Here is an 18,268-nt window from a genome sequence, read left to right as displayed (position 1 = left end):
CCCACTGTTCAGAAGTTTACTGGGTTACCAGCATCATCCCATCTGCAAAGAGGGCAGCTCTTTTTCTTCACAGACATTTTGGGCTAATGAGATCCTCTTCTAAGCATCTTGGGAAGACCCTGAATGCTGAATTCCATGGGGTTCCTTGTATTCCCTAGAAGGGATAAACAGCAAGGCTGTGGGAAGTCCAGTGTTTGAAGTCTGATCCCCGGCTCTCTTGCAGACACCTGGAGCAGACTCTACCCTTGCACAACAGAAATAAACCATGAAGGTTGAAAACTAGAAGAGAAACATTTAGAATGTATGGAGTGTTTTTATAAACCCATCAATTTTCAAGCCACTTTCGCAGTTTCCTGAGCCTGACTTGAAAGTTATGAGTGTTTGGGGTAGGCAATAGCACACAAACAATACCCACTTCCAAGACATGTATATTCACAAGCTTCCCACTGTTGGTGCTGTGAATGCATTGCTGTTTCTCCTACAGATAATGCCATGTAATACTATTCATAGGGGTTTGATGCCCCAGTTTGAGCTGTGTCATGTCGTGCAGCAGTTCTTCTGCTCATTTCTTGTATTAACACTTGGTAGCCGAAATACTGCAGCCCTCTGAACTTGCTTTCCTGTTTTCCCCTGATTTTCACTCATGCTCGGATTTGCACTTAGTCATCTTTACAATCCTTGCCTTTCCCTGTGTTCTCTTCTCTTCTCTACAGCATGACCAAAATTTGCACAGGATTTTTATGAGCTTCTGCCCTCACTAAAAAAGGGCCAACTCGTCCTGGGAAGTTTCCCCCATCAGTTTTGACATCTCTCGCAGCCTGCCATTCCTTAGCATTAATTTCTATCACTTCCCCCAGTTTCCCTAGAAGAAATTCTGATTAGGCAATAAGTACTGAGCTATCCATCATTTCATGCCAGTCACAAAGTCACAGGGTTCTTCTCAGCCTGGAAGGCACCGATCGTTCTTAATCACCCTGAGTGTGCCACGGGTAACAGAGTTAAAGAGCTGATTTCCGTGGCCATGCCCCTGGGATCCTGTCTAAGCATGGCAGGAAGGCAGAGCCCTTGTGAGAACCCTGTAAGGGTGCAGCACAGCTGATTAAAGCCCTGCAAAGCTCGGAGGGCTTCACAAAAGTCCTGTCAGTCGGCCTGCTTTTGATTTCAGGTCTGATTTTCATTTGTTTACAGTATTGCCCATTATGTGTAAAGTGTTTGCTAAACACTGAAGAATAATGGTCCTGTCCCATGTAGCTGACAGCAGAAGGGCTGACAAAGGGAAGGAAGGCAGTAAAAGAGGTAATTTTTGTGTGAGTCATGCTTCTCAGCCAGCTGTGCTGATAAAAAATGGCCATTTTTATGGGAAAGCTGGAAAAGAGCAACAAAATTACCTTTCTGAAAAAAACAAAACAAAACAACAAACCTCCACAACCCAAACCAAACAAAATATTTGGACCAGCAGTGTTATTAAAGATGACTTACTGCTGACAGCACAGGGAAGGGAGTCCTGGAGAGGCACTTGGGTTTTTCAGGGAAAGATGTTTCTGGCACAGACACCTGTACCCAAGACAATATGGGGACAGCAGCAGGAGGTCCTGCGTACAGCACAGAAAAACCTGATAAGGAAGCAGGAAAACAGAGGATACAAAGTCTGAGAGATGGGAATTGGTAAGCAGGGAACTAACAGTAAGTTAGGAGCTGGGAGCAGAGGCTGAGGCAGGGGAGGAAATCATGGGAGGTGCTTCCTCTGCAAATTGCCAAGCAGTCCCAAATCCACCTAATGCATAGAACTCTGCAGGAAGGTTTATGTTGTCATCCAGCCACATGACTTGGGGTCTGACTTTGCTCCACTTAGAGGCAATGACAGACTCCTATTGATTCATGGGAACCGTAGAGATCAAAGAAAACTTGCTGTGGCAACTGCCTAATTCAATAAAAGCATTGATTTTTCCAGCTGGACAATTAGAGAGCATGGATGCAGCCTATCTGATTTCTGTCTCTGAATTAATGTAACAAATGATCATTGATTCAAGTGAGAGGAAACTGTACCCCAAAGGAAAAGATCTTCCGTGGTAAAAATCCCCCAGCCTATGTGGGGTGGTCTTTAATATGCCAGAGATAGAGCTGGTTGTGATTCTGTGTCTCTCTTGGTTAGCACACTTAGGAGTGAGTTGACTGTCGCCTCACAGAGCAACCAAGGTAAAGGCAGACACACAGGGCCAGGGAGAGCCCTGGAAAGGTGATGCAGGAGACCATGGAGTTCAAAACAGGTAGTGGGAGGACCTCATAGCATCACTTCAGATAAATGGCTCCAGTTTAGCCCTGGGTTTGAGATAGAATCATGGAATGGTTTGAGTTGGGAAGGGATCTTATGGATCATCCAGTTGCACCCCCTGCCATGGGCAGGGACACTGCCACTATCCCAGGTTGCTCCAAGTCCCATCCAGCCTGGCCTTGAACCCTTCCAGGGATGGGGCAGCCCCAACTTCTCTGGGCAACCTGTGCCAGGGCCTCAGCACCCTCACAGGGAAGAATTTCTTCCTAACACCTGATAGAAACCTACTCTCTGTCAGTGGGAAGGTGTTCCCCCTTGTCCAGTCACCCCAGGCCCTTGTAAATAGTCTCTCCATCTTTGTTGTCAGCTCCTTCAGGCACTGGAAGGCTGCAATTAGGTCACCCCAAATCCTTCTCCAGGCTGAACAATCCCAATTCTCCCAGCCTTTCCCCACAGTAGAGCTGCTCCATCCCTCTGATCATGTTGGTGCTTCCTCTGGACTGGCTCAAACAGCTCTACATCCTTCCTGTGCTGGGCCCAACACTGGAGACAGCTCTGCAGTGGGGTCTCACCAGACCGGAGCACACAGCTCTCTTCCTCCACAGTGGGGAAAATATTCTGAGCACACCCTCAAAGCCCTAAAAGAGGAACTTCTTTAACCACATGCAATAGCTGTGAACATGCCCCGAGATTTTCAGAGCTGCTGGGTATTTGCAAACTGAGGTTCTGATTTCATGCTTTGCTGCCCTGGCTCGGGAGTCAGTGTTGCAGGCAGTATGATCATTTCTTTCATAGGAAACTGGTGTGCCACTTGTCTGTTTGCAAACCCCTTTTGCTGTTGAGATCGGTTCTAATGGTGTTGAAGCATCTTGAACTCACTGCACCATGGAAGCCCCCCAGACTGGGCTGAGGAGTCCCAGCTACTGACAAAGCATCCCCCAAGGGTGACTTGTTGCAGCAGGGAACAATCCCGGTGTTCCCAGCTCCTGATTTCAGGCTGGCTGCTGTCTGTGTGCCACGGGTGTGCAGCAGTGCTGGCACAGGGGCTGCTGCTGTTCCCTGCTGGGTGTCACCTGGGCTGCAGGGGCAGGACAGGCAGTGACATTTTACCAGCTGCGCTTGTTTGCGTCAGTGCCTGTGAGTCAGGGCCCTGACCTGGGACGTGTTTCACCTTGATCCCGGGGCTTTGACGTGGATGGGCCACCCCAGCACCCCTGACCTGCCAGAGACACCACCTCCTCTCATCTCTCTGCTGCTTCTGTGCTTGGTGCTTTTTTTGTTCCATTTCTAACGGCTTGTACCTGCAATAGAGATGTTGTGAGAGGGCCCAGCAAACACAATGCACCTCCTGCCCCTCATCACAGGAGCAGGAGTGAGGAGGTGTGATAAGAGTTGTGGAGCATTAATGGAGCAGGATGCTCAGCACTGGAGGGGAGGAGGGATATTTCAGTCACCAGGATAAAATCTAAGCTGCTTTACAGCACAGCCTGCTAGAAAGTGGTGGTTAGAAAAACGTGTCTATTAAAAGGTCAGGTGTGGTTCTGAGTTCTGGGCTGACACTTGCACAAGCTGGTAAATGATACATAATGAACACCTTATTAGATTAACTTTGTCTATTTGGGGTCACCATGAACAGCCCATTAGACAATAGTAGGTTTCTCAGAGTCTGCCAAATGCTGAATCTGTAGCTTGTTTGAGAGCAGTTTATGCACTATTTGGTGATCAGATTTGGAGAATTAACTGGATATCTTAACTACTTTGTGTACTTCTCTTCACTGACCGTGGGAGCATAACTCTTAGAATCAGATATCTTGTGTGAAACAATCAGAGAGACAGCCCCAATTAAAGTTTCATTACCCCAAACCGCTCAAAAATTGTGGTGGCCTTTCTGATTACTGTGTCTTTTTAGAGTATATGGCTTTCAGCTTTTATTTTCAGTTGTGAGAGCTGAAAATTAATCTTTTGCTTCAAGTAAAGAAGTACTCCCATTTATATCCCAGATCCCAGCACCAGAAACATCAGGGAGAAAAATGGAATACCTGAGAATATAAAACTGCAAATGTACTTGCAGAATACAGTGCAGGATTTGATCCCAGTAAACTGTCAGAGCTCCTGCTGAAGTGGAGAGTGCTTGCTGAAAAGCAATGTGAAAGGTGCCAGACTTGTTTAAAAATTCACAGGCACATTTTCATACTTGGAACTTCTCTCCCAGTATAGTAAGAGAGCTCCACTCATGTAACTTCTGGTAGATGTCATGGAAGCTTTTTGTTTCCTAGCAAAAGGTACAGAGGCAACATTGGCACAGGCAAGAGAGCTTTGATGCAGAATGTTCAAAAGCCTGATTTCTATTTCTTCTCCAAAGGCTGACTCTCCAGAAGCCTTTCTTGACCTCTTCCAGGTATGAAATAGTCCAGGATGGGCTTTGGTTCTCATCTTCTTAAGATTCTTCCACATCCTCCCCACAGGCATCTTGCCAAACAGCCAAGGAACGTGTTGCTATCACTACTTTCTTCTGTGGATGGATTTTGATTATTAATAAAATGGTCAGGATGAATGGAACTAGTTCACATCTTGTCAAAGCAGCACAAGCAGGATGCTGCTTTTATTGCCACTGCCCCTTCCTCCTCCAGATCATCCCTTTCATGTGCCTGAGCAGCATTGAGGTGACTGCCTGCTTCATTAAGAACTGCTACAGCACAGGAGCCAGCTCAGGAAGTGGTTTACAAACAGCAAAGAGAAAACTCGGAGACAGAACAAGAAAGAGTGGAAGAAAGAGATGATTGCAGTTTTAAGTTGAATTTCCACGACCTTCCAAGCAGGCAATTCAGTATGAGTACATTGAATTAACGTATTTCTCAACAGCAAGGGCTGTTTAGCAATAAAGACCTTTGGCACTGAAAGAGGCTCAAAACAAATCTTTGCAGCCAGCAATAAAACACAAGGAGTGCCATGCTGAACATCACTGGGTCGCTAGCTTGTTAAGGCAAGAGGCTGGAGGCTTATTTGTGCAATCCCTGCAAGAAATGTTGTCCTGTGACACACTCACTGTCAGAGATAACTGCCTTGGAGATTAAAAAAGAAAAAATTAAATGTAGCCCTACAAAAATAGTGCTGTAGCCACACTAAAGGAAAATGTGCACACCCACAGACACACACAACATGAGAGCTTTTTGAAACTTGAACCAAGCTGCATTTGGAATTGGGTTTAGACCTGTTGATTGTTGCCTGTAAAAAAAAAAAAAAACAAACAACAAATAACTGCAAGACACTTGTGGATCCTCTGAACAACGTGATCTAGGGGAAGTGGGGAAGTGGTCCCTGCCCTTGGCAGGGACTTAGAATGAGATGATCTTTAAGATCCCTTCCAACCCAGGCCATTCTATGATCCTGTGATTCTAGAAACTGAGAAAAAAAAATGTCTCGAAGCCAATGCATAATACAGAGTCTTGTCTGGAACTTCCCAGCATCCCGTCCAGGAAAAAGGCAGTGTGGGGTTTTCACATTTTCTCCTGTAAAAAAGGAGCTGTTTGACTCCCCAGCTTTCCTGAGATCTGAATAATGAAATGGTTCTATCCAATGTTTATATTAAGGTTTGACTTTGGTGGTGCTTTGCATTGCATGTGCAGCATGCCAAGAGCCTTCCTGCCATCCAGGAGAGGCCTCTGGCTCCCCAGTCCTGCAGGGATCTTTTCCACAGGCTTTTCTTCCCGTTTGTGGGGAGCTGTTCCACTTTTCAGTTGTCTGTGGAGTTAAGCATATGTATAAATGGTTGTTAGAAATGGGTTATTTAAACTTTGGGTTATGTAAGGGCTATAAATTTTAAGATGGTTTCTTCCAGGGATTTTGCAGGCAGATTTGAGTTTGCCCTGCTCATACTCCAAGGAAAACTGAGGAAATGTGTAAATGTGTCCATGGTTAGCTGACGCACTATTCCAGCTCTGCTCATAGTGAGCTCCAAACATTGCAGCCACAGCTCTGTGTGCCTTTTAGAATCAAAGCAAATATAGGCACACTTCAACAGTAAAGGCAAAATGATGCTGAAACTCGCTGTGCTCTCACACCACAGTGTGTGTGTATTTGAGTTATTCCACGTTCTTATGTGCAGGAGAGCTTTTTTCCCAAAATATCTCTCCCTTCCCCTGTTTAACCAATAACCTTGTTTAACCATAATAAGCATGTTTTAAATTATGGTTTTCATCAACTTTCCCATGGAATTTAAGATAACCTCACTGTCACAAGTGGTGAGCTCCTGGGCAGCCTTTGTGCCCAAAGCAATCTGAAAATAGTCCTGCAGCACAGAATTGCTTCCAGTATTTTGTCCCATTGCTAGCCCACCCTTGTTCCAAATTAACCTGTGCCAAATTTGCTTCATGTAAATGCAGGAGGTAAATTGTTGGTTCTACAATAGCTGGATTAGTCAAATGAAGACCATGTCTAGGTATCATAGAGTTCCCAATTTGCTGTTCATGGGCTGAGAGGAAGAATGTTTCCAAAAGGAGACAATTGTTTGCTGATTTCTGTATTGCATGTTACGTTATTTGTGAACTTCAGGTCTCTTCACAGGAGTCAAACAGCCTGAACTGGTGAAGAGGTTCATGCCTTGCTGTGTCATCTGCCTGATGCTGGATATTACCTCCACATTTATCCTCTGGTTTAGCTTCTAGGAAGAAGTTATGTTCCAGATAAATACACAATCCCATTTGCCCACAGTAGTCCTTAATGTTGTCTTTCAGTTGTCAGGATGGTAAAACTGAGCCTTGCTCACCCACTTCTAGTGAGATACAGGTATATATCTACCACAGTCTGTCTTGGAATTAGGTTTGGAAAGACAGGCATCAGTTAGCTCCTTCCCAGGGGTTACATGGATTTGTGTCTACAGAGGGCACCCTCTTCCATGGCACATTTTCCTCAAGCAGACATCTGATGCTACTTCTGTTTTCTTGGAGGCAATGAATGTTGCTTCCAGTGCATCATCAAGTGTCTCATTATTAAATAATTAGAAAAGGTTTTTTATAAGCATTTTGACTGTAAAGAATCCCAATTGCTGTTGTTACTACTACCTTCTGGCAGTGCAGAGGAAGACACTGGTGAATCTTCCTTTGATCTTTGTTGAAACAAGCTGGAGAAAATGGGCAGATCTTTGGACTCTAAATAATCATACTGTCCATAAATAATAAAGCTCTTTGGGGCCCTTTGTAGACAAAGGGCTCCTTTGTAACTTCCTGCCCAAAGGTATTCATCTTCACACATGGGCACAGTGTCTGTGCTGTGGTCCTCTCTTATCACTGGCCCTGCTGTTTACATTTCTGATTGTGGTAGTTGTAATGGCATCCAAAAGGACACTCATCCTTTGGGATGGGTTTGAGGGGTATTTTATAAGGGGTTTTTACAATGTAAAAGCTTTTCTGGACATAAATTTTTGGGGGACATGGAAAAGGAACCAAGAAGTAACAAACAATGCCACTTCTTAAAGACCTTTGGACATCTGAAAATGAGCGAAGGGAGTCCTGGCCAGAAGCTGCAAAACCCAGCAAGATATTTGTGGTATCTTGGACTTCAGACCAAGGAGTCCAGAATACAGCGACCAAACAACCTTGCTAATAGTCAGAGGGGTCTGCCAGGCCTGCCAGGCATTCAGAGGTCCTGGAGCTGTGGCTGTGGACTTGCCTTTCAGGTTTACAGTGCACACACAGTGGGACCAGCACAAACAGGACCTGTCTGACCTGCTAAGGAGGTCCTGCACAGTGCATCACTCTGTGCCCACCAGTCATGGCTTGGTTTGGGTGTGATTGACCAGCTGTGGCTATCCAGAAGCTGCTGGACTTGCTGTGCAAATCCATCCAGCAGTACTGGAGTTTAATTTCTCCTCTTTGTCTGTTCCATGCCCAAGATAACTCCCATGTGACAGCAAAGTCCCAATATTAACTCAAAATTTCATGCTGCTGTCACTTCTGTTTGAAAAATGAAATTGCAGGGTGAGTCAGCTCTCTGAGGTGTAAATCTAGAGTGGTGTCTGTCTGCTTGGGCATCCCGGGATGTGCATCTCACAGGACAGCTCACAAAGTAAGGACACATCATGGAAGCCCCAGTAAGGGCGTGTAGATGGCAGGGAGAGGGGAACTGCAACCTCAGGGTGTGCAGGTGAGGCCCAGGGTGGTGGCAGCACATGCTCCAGCACACCCTACAGCCCCTCCTGAGGAGCTGCCTCTCCCAGCACATGTCCCACGCCTGCCCCCAGCTCTCCAAGGTTCAGCTGGAGTTCAGAAGTGTATTTTACAGCGGTGAAGAATGCTCTAAGGCACACAGCATATCCACAGGAGGCAGAGGCACTCAGCACCTCTCTGAATCGGGCTCTGATAAGGGTTTGAAATGCAGGCCAGAACTCAGGGCATACCTTATAATGAGCCCTTTTCCTGTGCACTGCACTTCCTGGAGGACCAGGCTCATTCCTCCCGGGAAGGGTGCCTGGTGCTGCAGTCATTAGGGAAAGGAGGGGTGAGCACTCTCTCCCAGGCTGATTGCAGAGCCCTTGCCCATTCAGTGAAGATTGCCCATCTCCACCGTGGGAGTCAGAGAACCAAACCCTCTTTTGGGACAGCTGCCTTTTATCAATGACCTGAAGAGGGAAAATAGATCTTTACCCTTTCCTTTGCTAAGAATGAAGGAGCTCTCAGAAATATTCTGTAGGTAAACAAGGCCTTCTGTGCTCCTCTTCCGTGCTCCTCTGTCACTGTCGTGCTCGTGAGGGATTATTACAACACATTTTTCACTACAGCAAGCAAGTTCCCAGCTCCAGGAGGCTGACAGGCCTTGAGTAACTTGTCATTACTCATCAGCACTCCCTATGCTCGTTTAGATCTAGGGGTGTGGTTTTAATTAGCTGATTTAGTAATAGCACCCAGGTGACTTGGTGATGGATAGTCACCTTAGAAACCTATTAAGCAGGAGTGTGGTGGCTCTGTGTCCTTAGACTACGCTGTCAGATTGCTGTTTACTTCTAGAAACTGCACTGGGGGGGGGTTGCCTTCTGCCCTTCCCCATAGCTTCCAGGCCTGGTGGTGGATAAATCCCACAGAAATGATCTGTGCATACTGTGTTTTAGTTTTCTTTTTTTTTTTTGTTAGAGTTGGGATTAAAAGTTTCAGAGATAGTATTTTTTTGGATTGGATTTAGATGTTTATAAATTCTTATTTATGTTGCAGTTAGTTTTACAATATTTTTAGCTAATAAGCTAAAAATGGTGATGCATTTTTTCTTCTACAAGGCCTTTTAAGGCCAAGCTGTTTAATTAAGAATGGATGCTTAAATTGTTTTTATTTTTATTTTATAATTAACTACCAATGGCTTGCAATATGGAATTTTTTATTTAATTACAGAAGTACTACCTAGATCTATGAAGAAGAAGGACAAAACTTTCACCCTAAAACTTCTATTTTGCTTTCTATATATTACTATATTTTTAAACTTTAAATTCCAAGTTTTCTATCATGTGGTAATACACACTTCTATTCAAACTACACACACATGATTTTAGTTTTATTACTCAGTTTTGGAAGCCTTTTCCATGGCCTCAGGCCAAAAGCTGTGTTTTCTTGGGAGCCAGTGCTTATTAGCACAGAAAGCCCAAAACTCAGTTTCCAGGGTTCCAACATGTAGATTCTTCTCTGAAATGTGCAACCAGGTAGTAGAGAAGTAAGATGAAAATGCCTGGGCTGGGAGTCCCATGCTTGTTTTAGAAAGTCCGTGTGGGAAGGAACATGTGTGAATGCACTCCAGCTGTGGGGGGAGCAAATATTGCTCAAGACTCCATTGCTAAATCTGAGTAAACCTTTAAGTTGGTGTTTTATTATCCCATAATATAATAAAAAAAAAATATGGTTTTCCCTGTTTTTTGCATGATTATGCATATTGGGTCAAACTGCTGCATTATGGAACATAGAAAAATGCCTTTAGTAAATCCACATGACTGAGGATTTAACTTTCTTTGATCTGCAAATACAGTTAATTTTTAATTTGATACAATTTTAATCTTTCAGGAAATAATTTCCATTGCATACAGAACAGCTGTTGTCCCAAGCACATCCTGACTCTGTGTTTCCTTATCCCTACAGTCTGTTCCTAGGCCTCTTAACTTGGAAGCTGTTTTGTTGGAGTTTTTCTGGGCAGCTTTGCTGACACTTTGGTTTGGGAAGCACAAGTTGTGCCCAGCCTTGGAAGCACCAGTTGTTCTTTGCAAAGTCAAATCTATTTTTCACAGTGACCTTGCTTTGAGCTTGTTATCAGAATAGTGTGATCCCTAATTAGTCCATCTGTCAGCTGTCCAGGCTCACGTGAAGGGACAGGAGCACTGCTGGCAGATTGGAAACCAGCTGAAAGCACAAAGAATGATAAATGAGAAATGTCAGGATTTGGACACTGGTAGCCATCTCTTGTTGGCATCAGATCTGGGTTTAACATTGTTAGTGATCTGAAGGAAGGGTTAAAGGACATCCTAATGAAACTCCCATATCACCCACTTGCTCCAGCCTTGGGATTTGTGGGCTTGTGTAGGTTGGGAGTTGGGCCCCGGCCCCAAAAATAAGATTTTTGAGAAAGGGTTTTGATGAAGCAGGCCCCACCCATGAATGTGTGAGCACAACAGACCCCAAACTGGTGGCTTTGTTTCTCACTCTGAAGAACTGTACATTGCTGGGCTTATTTGGTGAGCAGGAATAGAGTGGGGGGTGGCTCTACTGGTGACCTTCTGCTGTACCAGGGAGACACTAAATTGGGGATGTTGGTGCCTGCCAGGACCTATGAGCAGCAGCTGCCTTTCACTGCTCATTTTGTGCCCACAAGTTGTTGCTGACTAACTTTTAATCCTGATCCAGTGTTGCATGTCGATGGGATCACAGGAGTTTGTAACGACTGGGAAAGGGGGAGTGTGAAGCCTGCGAGCAATCCTGTGGCAAGGTAGGTGTGCATGTGGGAGCCTCACAAATCCAGCCCTCAGTGCTGGGTGTGGTGGGAAATGATTCATGCAGCTGTAGGTTTGCTAGGAACAGATGTTGCTGAAGGTGACCTTGGGAGCAAAGGAGGAGGGTGAAAGACTGGCTGGGAACAAGGCACTTCTGAACAGAGGCACCATGGCTTTAAACCAAAAGTTGCATTTCCCTGCCCTTCCCTAAGTCTGCTCCAGCAAAGCATTGTTGACATAAGAGGAAAAACCCCGATGATGAGCTCTTCTGCAAATCCTGTCCCAAATGTTTCAGCTTGTCATGCCTCTAATTCATTTGCAGGAAGCTTGGACTTGGGCTAAAATAAAATTTATTTTCGTGCTTATCTGCTCTGATATCAGAGTACACCAAAACTGTGCTTGGTCTGAGGGCTTATTCCTGGAAACAAGGCTGCTTTGCAGGAATAAGGAGTTAATATTCAAGAATTTTGAGCCAAAAATCAGCTGCACAGTTCTCCTTGACCTCTTTGGAGCAGGCCCTGTGTGACATAACCCTTGTATTGATGACAGTAACAGACCACTTGAGGGAAAACCGCTTCCAGGAGGGGCTGCTTTGCAAATGCATTTTAATAGGGGGAAAAAAATCACCAATAAATAGTGGAAGTGTGTTTGGTGGCAGAGTGGCTACTGTGGTGGTGCCATATCACCTGCAGTTTCATAGTGACTAAAAATAGTGCTGCCCATTTTAGTTCTTCTGAGTGTTCTGAATGTTTTTTAAAAATGCTGAGCGAGTATCTCAAAACTATGTCTTGTGCCTGAACTTAGGCACCCAGGAAATATGTGGGAATTTGCATTTCCAGCCTCCTGCCATGCCACTGGAATGAATTAGGTGCAATTCCCAGAGACTATGCACAGCCTCTCCTGGGAAATGCTGTGGGCTGCTCAGCAAAAGCCTTTTTTTACTATTTCTCAAGTGGCGTTTCAGTTTGTCTTACACCACTGCAGCATCATCCAGTGCTGTGCACTGTGTTGCCTAATGCTGGCTAGTGCTCAGGCAACTGCTGCTCTACCTGTGAAGGAGGCAGAGCTTTAAATTGGTTATAGACTTTTAAATTTTACCTTCCTTGGTGCTTCAAGGGCATGTGATGTTAGAATCATGGAATTGCTGAGGTTGGAGAAGACCTCGAAGTCCAAACGTCTATGCAGCCACAACCATGTTCACCTCAGAGCCACGTCCCCAAATGCCACATCCACACTTATTTTTCAGCACTTCCAGGGACAGAGGCTGGCACTGACTTCAAGGGGGTAAATATTCTGCCCTGTCAGGTTTGATCCAACTCCCCTTGTATTTCACAGCTGAGCCAGGAGTGTTCATGAGCTGACAATGCGTGTTACGGTGTTGCTGTATGGACCTGCCATTTTGGCCAAGAAACCAGTGAAATATGAATGGTAAGTGTGGCCATTTCTTCTCATCCCCCTATAGTGTTAGGACTGGAGACAGCCCCCAGCACCTCATGACTGACCCTGTGCAGCAGCTCCTCCACAGCAATTTTCTCTGCTCCTGGGTCCCTGCCTTGCTGCTGCCTGCAGCACTCACAGCTGCCAGCCCTGACACGTCAGGACCCATAAGGACATGTCCTCCTGCAAGAATGTTTCCAGCACTCTTGCAGATCATTCACTCCTGGCCTTTATTCTGACTTGCATCACCTGCCTCAGTATTCATTTCTCATAGAGGTAACTGGGCACTCTTGGGAAGTACAAATGCAGTCATTGCTACTGAAATAAAAACTCCTCTACTTGACAGAGCATCCCAAGGAAAGGTCTGTTTGTGAGTTCTGTTGTGTGGGGTGAGTCTTCCTGCCCTGGAAGCTGCAGCCCCTGCAGAGTGATGTGAGCTGTAGCCACTGCTGCAGTACAGGGGATGAATCATGGCTCTAATCATTTGCACTGGATAAAATCACAGTTCCGAGCTCTCCTGAGAGCTTTCTCGGCTCCATGGGCACAGAAACAGATGCTGCTTTTCTTCTCAGTGATCTGAACCACCCCTCAGTGGGTTTTCCCTTCAGCCCAGAAGAGCCCTAGTTGTTCAACCAGAGGAATAAACCAACTGAGGATGTATTAGGAGAGGGAAGAATTTGGGCTTTCCTTCTTTTCCACCTCTGGCTATTTTCACATTGGCACATTGGGGCATGTTCCTGCTCTGGTCACTTTGTCCACAGCCTCCTGTGCCATCTGCAGGAATTATTAAGTAAAGGAATTAAAAAGCAGACAAGTATAATGGTTTAATAAAGTCCTCATCTTGTCTTCTGGAATGGGAATGCTATGGTGTTTGGGGAGTTGAATGCAGGTGCTCTGAGAGCCAACTGACATTGAGTTATTTTGATTTTACAGTGATGATCTCGAACAAATTATCCTTTGGGTACTTCCCAAGGGGAATGTTTGTTGACTCAGTTCACAAAGGAAGTAAGGATGTGCATTTGCTTGGGAAAATTATTATCCAAATCGTAGTGCTCTTTTGAAACTGTTGTTTGACTGAATACCAAAAAGAAGCAATCAGACACTTGCCTTAGAAGACCTTGGCAAGGCAGTGAATGGTGAAATTATGAATTTCTTTTCTCTTACCCCTTCAGAGCAGAATTATCTTTATTTGGATTTCTTTTTTCAGCCCCAGAGAGGAAGTGAATGAAGATTGCAAATCATGTTTGGACCGAATGCAGTGAATCCAGCTGTGCCTCCTATGTGGAGCTGAACTGGAACAGTGTCCCAAGGAGCAGTGCTTGTTCTGAACTTCCAGACCCAAATGTGATCCTCTCCCTCCTAAGGATATTTAGCAGAGAAAAAAAAAGCGGGGGGAATGTAGAGCTAGAAGGTTAGACATTTAGGTTTCTTTCCATTGCTATTCAAACTATACCAGGGAAGCCTTTTAGGTGAATTTTAGCTCCAGCTTCACTCCCACCATTGGAATGTCCAATTTACTTAGACTGAAGGTATGTGGGGCAGGGACTGCTCTGGATCTGTTGCCATTCCCACCTTTGCAGTGCTTCCTCACCAATCCACAGAAGCTGTTTCCCTTCACCAAGGACCACATCTCTCTCTTCCTCTCCTCTTTTCCTCTCGGTGCTTTCAGCAACCCTTGGATCAAAACTCCTTTGCTGCCACCTCCACTCCAGTCCCTGGGTGGAGTTTGGCAAGGACTCCTTCACGGTTTTCATTTTTGAGGCCTGAAGTTAGTTTGTGGCTGAAAGAAATGCCATGTACAGGAATGTTTTTGGATGTCTTTTGTGGAATGAATGTGCTGAGAACAGCGATGTCTTCCATTGCTTGCCAAGTGCTTCAAGGATGGTCTTGGTGTTACCAGACACCCAAGGGAGATCAGAACTCTTCCAGCTGACCAGAGCCCATCAGACAAATCAATATTTCAGATTTATGCTGGTCCTTTTGTGCAATGAGCAGTTCCCTGTGCTGTAATTTCTTCCCTCTGTACCTACCTTTTCTCTTTCATCTCTGGCTGTTGTTTATAGGTACCACTGGCTTGGGAAGTTCAATGATTAGTTGAATAATGAGTATCCAAGCCACACTCCTGTTCTGAAATCTTGTGAAATCTCGTTCATTCTCAGGGGTTTTGGTGCATTTAATGTAAATCAATCAGTGAGAACCCCAGGACTGATTTCCTGGAGGAAAGGGAAGATGTAGGAAGCCAAGCATTTAGATCAGTCCCTGAGATTTTGACTTAGAAGTCCTTTTCACCTCTTCCATTTAATTTACTTGGAGGAGTACATCTAATTGAGACATTCAGAAGTATTCAAACCCCCCTAATTGCAAATCAGCAGTGGCAGGAAGGTGCATGCTGTGGCTGTGGATGCTTTCTTCCCAGCCATTCCCTGTGAACTCAGGGAAGTCAGACTGGCCTGGCAAGTGGCCTAACTCTGCTGCTGATGACACCTCTCCAGCAGAAGCGGTGTGTGGGCAGACAGGGAGTTTCATCATGGGGAGGAGGAGGCATGCATCACCTTTTGTTTAAGCAGAAGCATCTTTTTGGAATGCTATCCATTTTATCGGTTAGGGCTTGGGCAGGGAGCATCCAGGAGAGGCTGGATATTGTAATTAACACAAGTGGAGGCAGGCTGCTGCATCTGCCCGCCCGGAGAGGAAGAACCTGTTGAATTTGCTAGGAGCTATTGCTGTGAGGACAAGAGCCACAGTTCCTGGGAGTACAGCAGCCACAAGTGGATGGAGTAGCTGCTTCAGAGCTATGCTGTGGGGAAGAGGCAGAGGCCTGCATTTTGGACACTGGGTGCCCTTTGGGGTTAGAGCCTCCACTTTTGCCTCCTAAGCACAGGGAGGTGGAACACGCAGCCTCCTCACTTTTGGTCGGGTGAGCCAAGGATGGCTGCGCTCTCCCAGCACCTCAGGATCCTGCTCTGGAAGAACTGGCTGAGTGTCAAGAGGCAGCTGGTGAGTGTGGGAACAGAGGAGTGCAAGAGGGGGAACCTGGATTCACCAGGAGCTGAGGAGCAAGGGGGGCACTGCAGAAAGGAGGGTTGTGCTGTTAGAATGGGAAGGTGGTGGTAGAAGTAGAAATGGCACAGAAGTGAAAGTGAGTTTTGTGGGAAGCTCATGCACGAGGGCTCAGGAGTCCAGACCATGGATGATTCCTCTCTTGTTCCCTCAGTACGATGTCTGTGCAAATAAACCATGCGAGACTTGTGGGCAGACTGCAGTTCTGTACCTGCTGCCATGTGAGCAGACCCTGTGGCTGGTGTACAACCTCTGAGGAACCCCTGAGATTTGGGGGTGATGGGGCTGCCCTTACACTGAGCCATTTGTAAAGGATGGATAATGAAAAAAGTAGCTCTGAGAGATGCAGGTAGGACAGATTGCCAGTGCAGTCCAGTGTGCTGCAAATCAAACACCCCAATGATCTTTCAGTCCAAAAGATAAACCATTGCCAGCAATATCCAGAGAGTGATCTGAGCTGCAGCAGCATCAGGCAGCAAATGTTCCTTTGGGAGGCATTGCACAGCTGGGCACAGTAGTTTTGTCCCAGTCCAGTTTTGGTACAGCTGTGTGTGGTACTTTCAGCAGAAGCCTGGGCAGTTCAGGGAGCTGCAGTAACCCAAACGTGGTGGGGTTTAAACTTGCCTTGGTGGAATGGAAACCTTGGCAGGCACAGGAAGTGCTGACCAAAGAGAAATGTCCATAGAGGGCATGATGTGAGGGTGAAGTGAAAGGCCTTGGATGACTGTGTGCTTCTGCAAGGCCTGTTCCAGCTTACCCTGCCCTATCTCTTGGTTGTAGAGCCTGATTCAGAGAGGTGCTGAGTGCCTCAGACTCCTGTGGACATGCTGTGCAACTTAAAGCATTCTTCACTACTGTAAAATACACTTTGCCTGAGATGCAGAAGAATCCCAATAAATTACCTCTAATTTCTCAAGAAAAATTGTAACAGCCTTGTTAAAAGCAGAATGTTTGGGTCCCTTTTAGCTCTTGTGTACCCAGAGTAAATGCCACCTAAGCCCTCCCTGTGCTTCTGACCACAGTCTGGCGTGCTGTAATTCTGGTTTCCTGTGGAGTTGAAATATCAACTCTGTAGAACTAAAATGTCAATTAAAATAAAAGTCTGGCCACCGCTGACTATTTTATGGCAGGCATGCCTTGCAACCCTCCTTAATTTCCCTCTCTTGCTCCAAATTAGGGAGCTTTCTCAGACTGAGGAGGGTGTGAGGAGGTAAACTCAGATCTTTTTGGGAGCAAAGTCATGCCTGAGTGCCAAAGGGAACTGGAGACATTGGTGCCTCTTGCATGTTGCATTTCATTATTTAAAAAGAGGCAGGAGGGGGAGAGAAAATATGTGCTCACCCAGAGATCCTAAGTAATCTCTGAGAGATTAAATCAGTTTTTAGCAGTGAAATAATCCAGCAACTAAGGGATTATGCAACCTACATCACAGTTCTTACTGTCCCAAGAGCCAGATTGAGGTTGGTTGTGGTTCCATTCGAGTCAACATGTTCCACCTGCAAGCAGTTTGGCCAGGGTGGTTGTCTTGTTTTTGTTCACTAGAAATGCCTGGGACAGTGGCAATGCTGTGATGTTGCAACTAATGCGCCCAGCTACTATTAAATCCAATTAAGTCACAGGACAGAGATACTGAGAGAAGACATGTCTGGAAAGTGGGGAGTATGAGCACCATTGTAGCTTAGAATGGGGAGGGACAATGATTTTCCTGAGTGGGAACAATCAGTATTCGTTTATTGTCCCAGGAATGTGACAGATGTCTCCAGCCCTCCCTTTAGGCAGCTTCTGACTAATATCAGTTTCTGTGCTCTTACCCCATAATTTTACTTTAGCCTGTGTCGTGCTAAGCAAGGAGGACACATTAATAATACCATTTGCATGAGAATTAATCACAGTTAAACTGCTTGTTTGGGGACTGATTATAGGGAAAGCATCTGATATAAAAAATTACTAAAATATGTCCGTGTCAGTGATGGATCTTGTTACAAGTTGTCAGTGTATACATAAAAAGCAGGAAGGGTACTGTCTGTCTAAGCTAAAATGTGACTGAATGCTGAAATTATAGGAGCACCCTCTGAAGGGGTGTGTGGGGAGGTGCCTTGTGGTTTGATGTCTGTCACTTGCCTATTTTGGGGGCATGAATTTGCTCCTACTTTCAAGCTTGAGTCACCTCATCAGGGATGATAGGGACAAAGTTGCTGTAGAACAGCCATCTTTAAGCTGAATTGCTCTCCAGGATTTGTCTGTCTGTTTGGCTTTATGTTTCAGTGAGTGTTACAGGAAATGAAAACATGGCTATGGGCTTGGAATTACTTTGGTAAAAGAGCTTTGGGTAATATATGCTGATCTGAAAAAAATAGCAACACAACAATGAAAAACAGGATTATTTTGAAGAAAGACATCTTTGTAGATCCAAAAATGGGCATGAAGATAGAACAGCAATTTTGTAGCACAGAGTAGTTTCATGTTAACTACTGATGGATGGAAAAATCTTAATCTATAAGCATGGGAGCCATTTTACCAGTTAGTGCAAAAACAGGGGATTA

At 45.4% G+C, this 18,268-nt stretch overlaps 1 protein-coding gene across 1 annotated transcript in view; it reads left to right on the top strand.

The window, feature by feature from the left end:
- Positions 1-15,593: 15,593 nt before the first annotated feature.
- ABCA12 (ATP binding cassette subfamily A member 12) overlaps positions 15,594-18,268 on the top strand; it is a 77,484-nt gene continuing 74,809 nt past the window's right edge. Inside the window, exon 1 of the mRNA XM_062506659.1 lies at positions 15,594-15,662. Coding sequence (XP_062362643.1) covers positions 15,594-15,662 — 69 coding nt within the window. The remainder of the gene's footprint in view (positions 15,663-18,268) is intronic.

Source organism: Cinclus cinclus, chromosome 21 (genome assembly GCF_963662255.1).
Source record: "Cinclus cinclus chromosome 21, bCinCin1.1, whole genome shotgun sequence".
Classification (NCBI taxonomy): Eukaryota; Metazoa; Chordata; class Aves; order Passeriformes; family Cinclidae; genus Cinclus; species Cinclus cinclus.
This window is presented reverse-complemented; position numbering and strand designations above follow the sequence as displayed.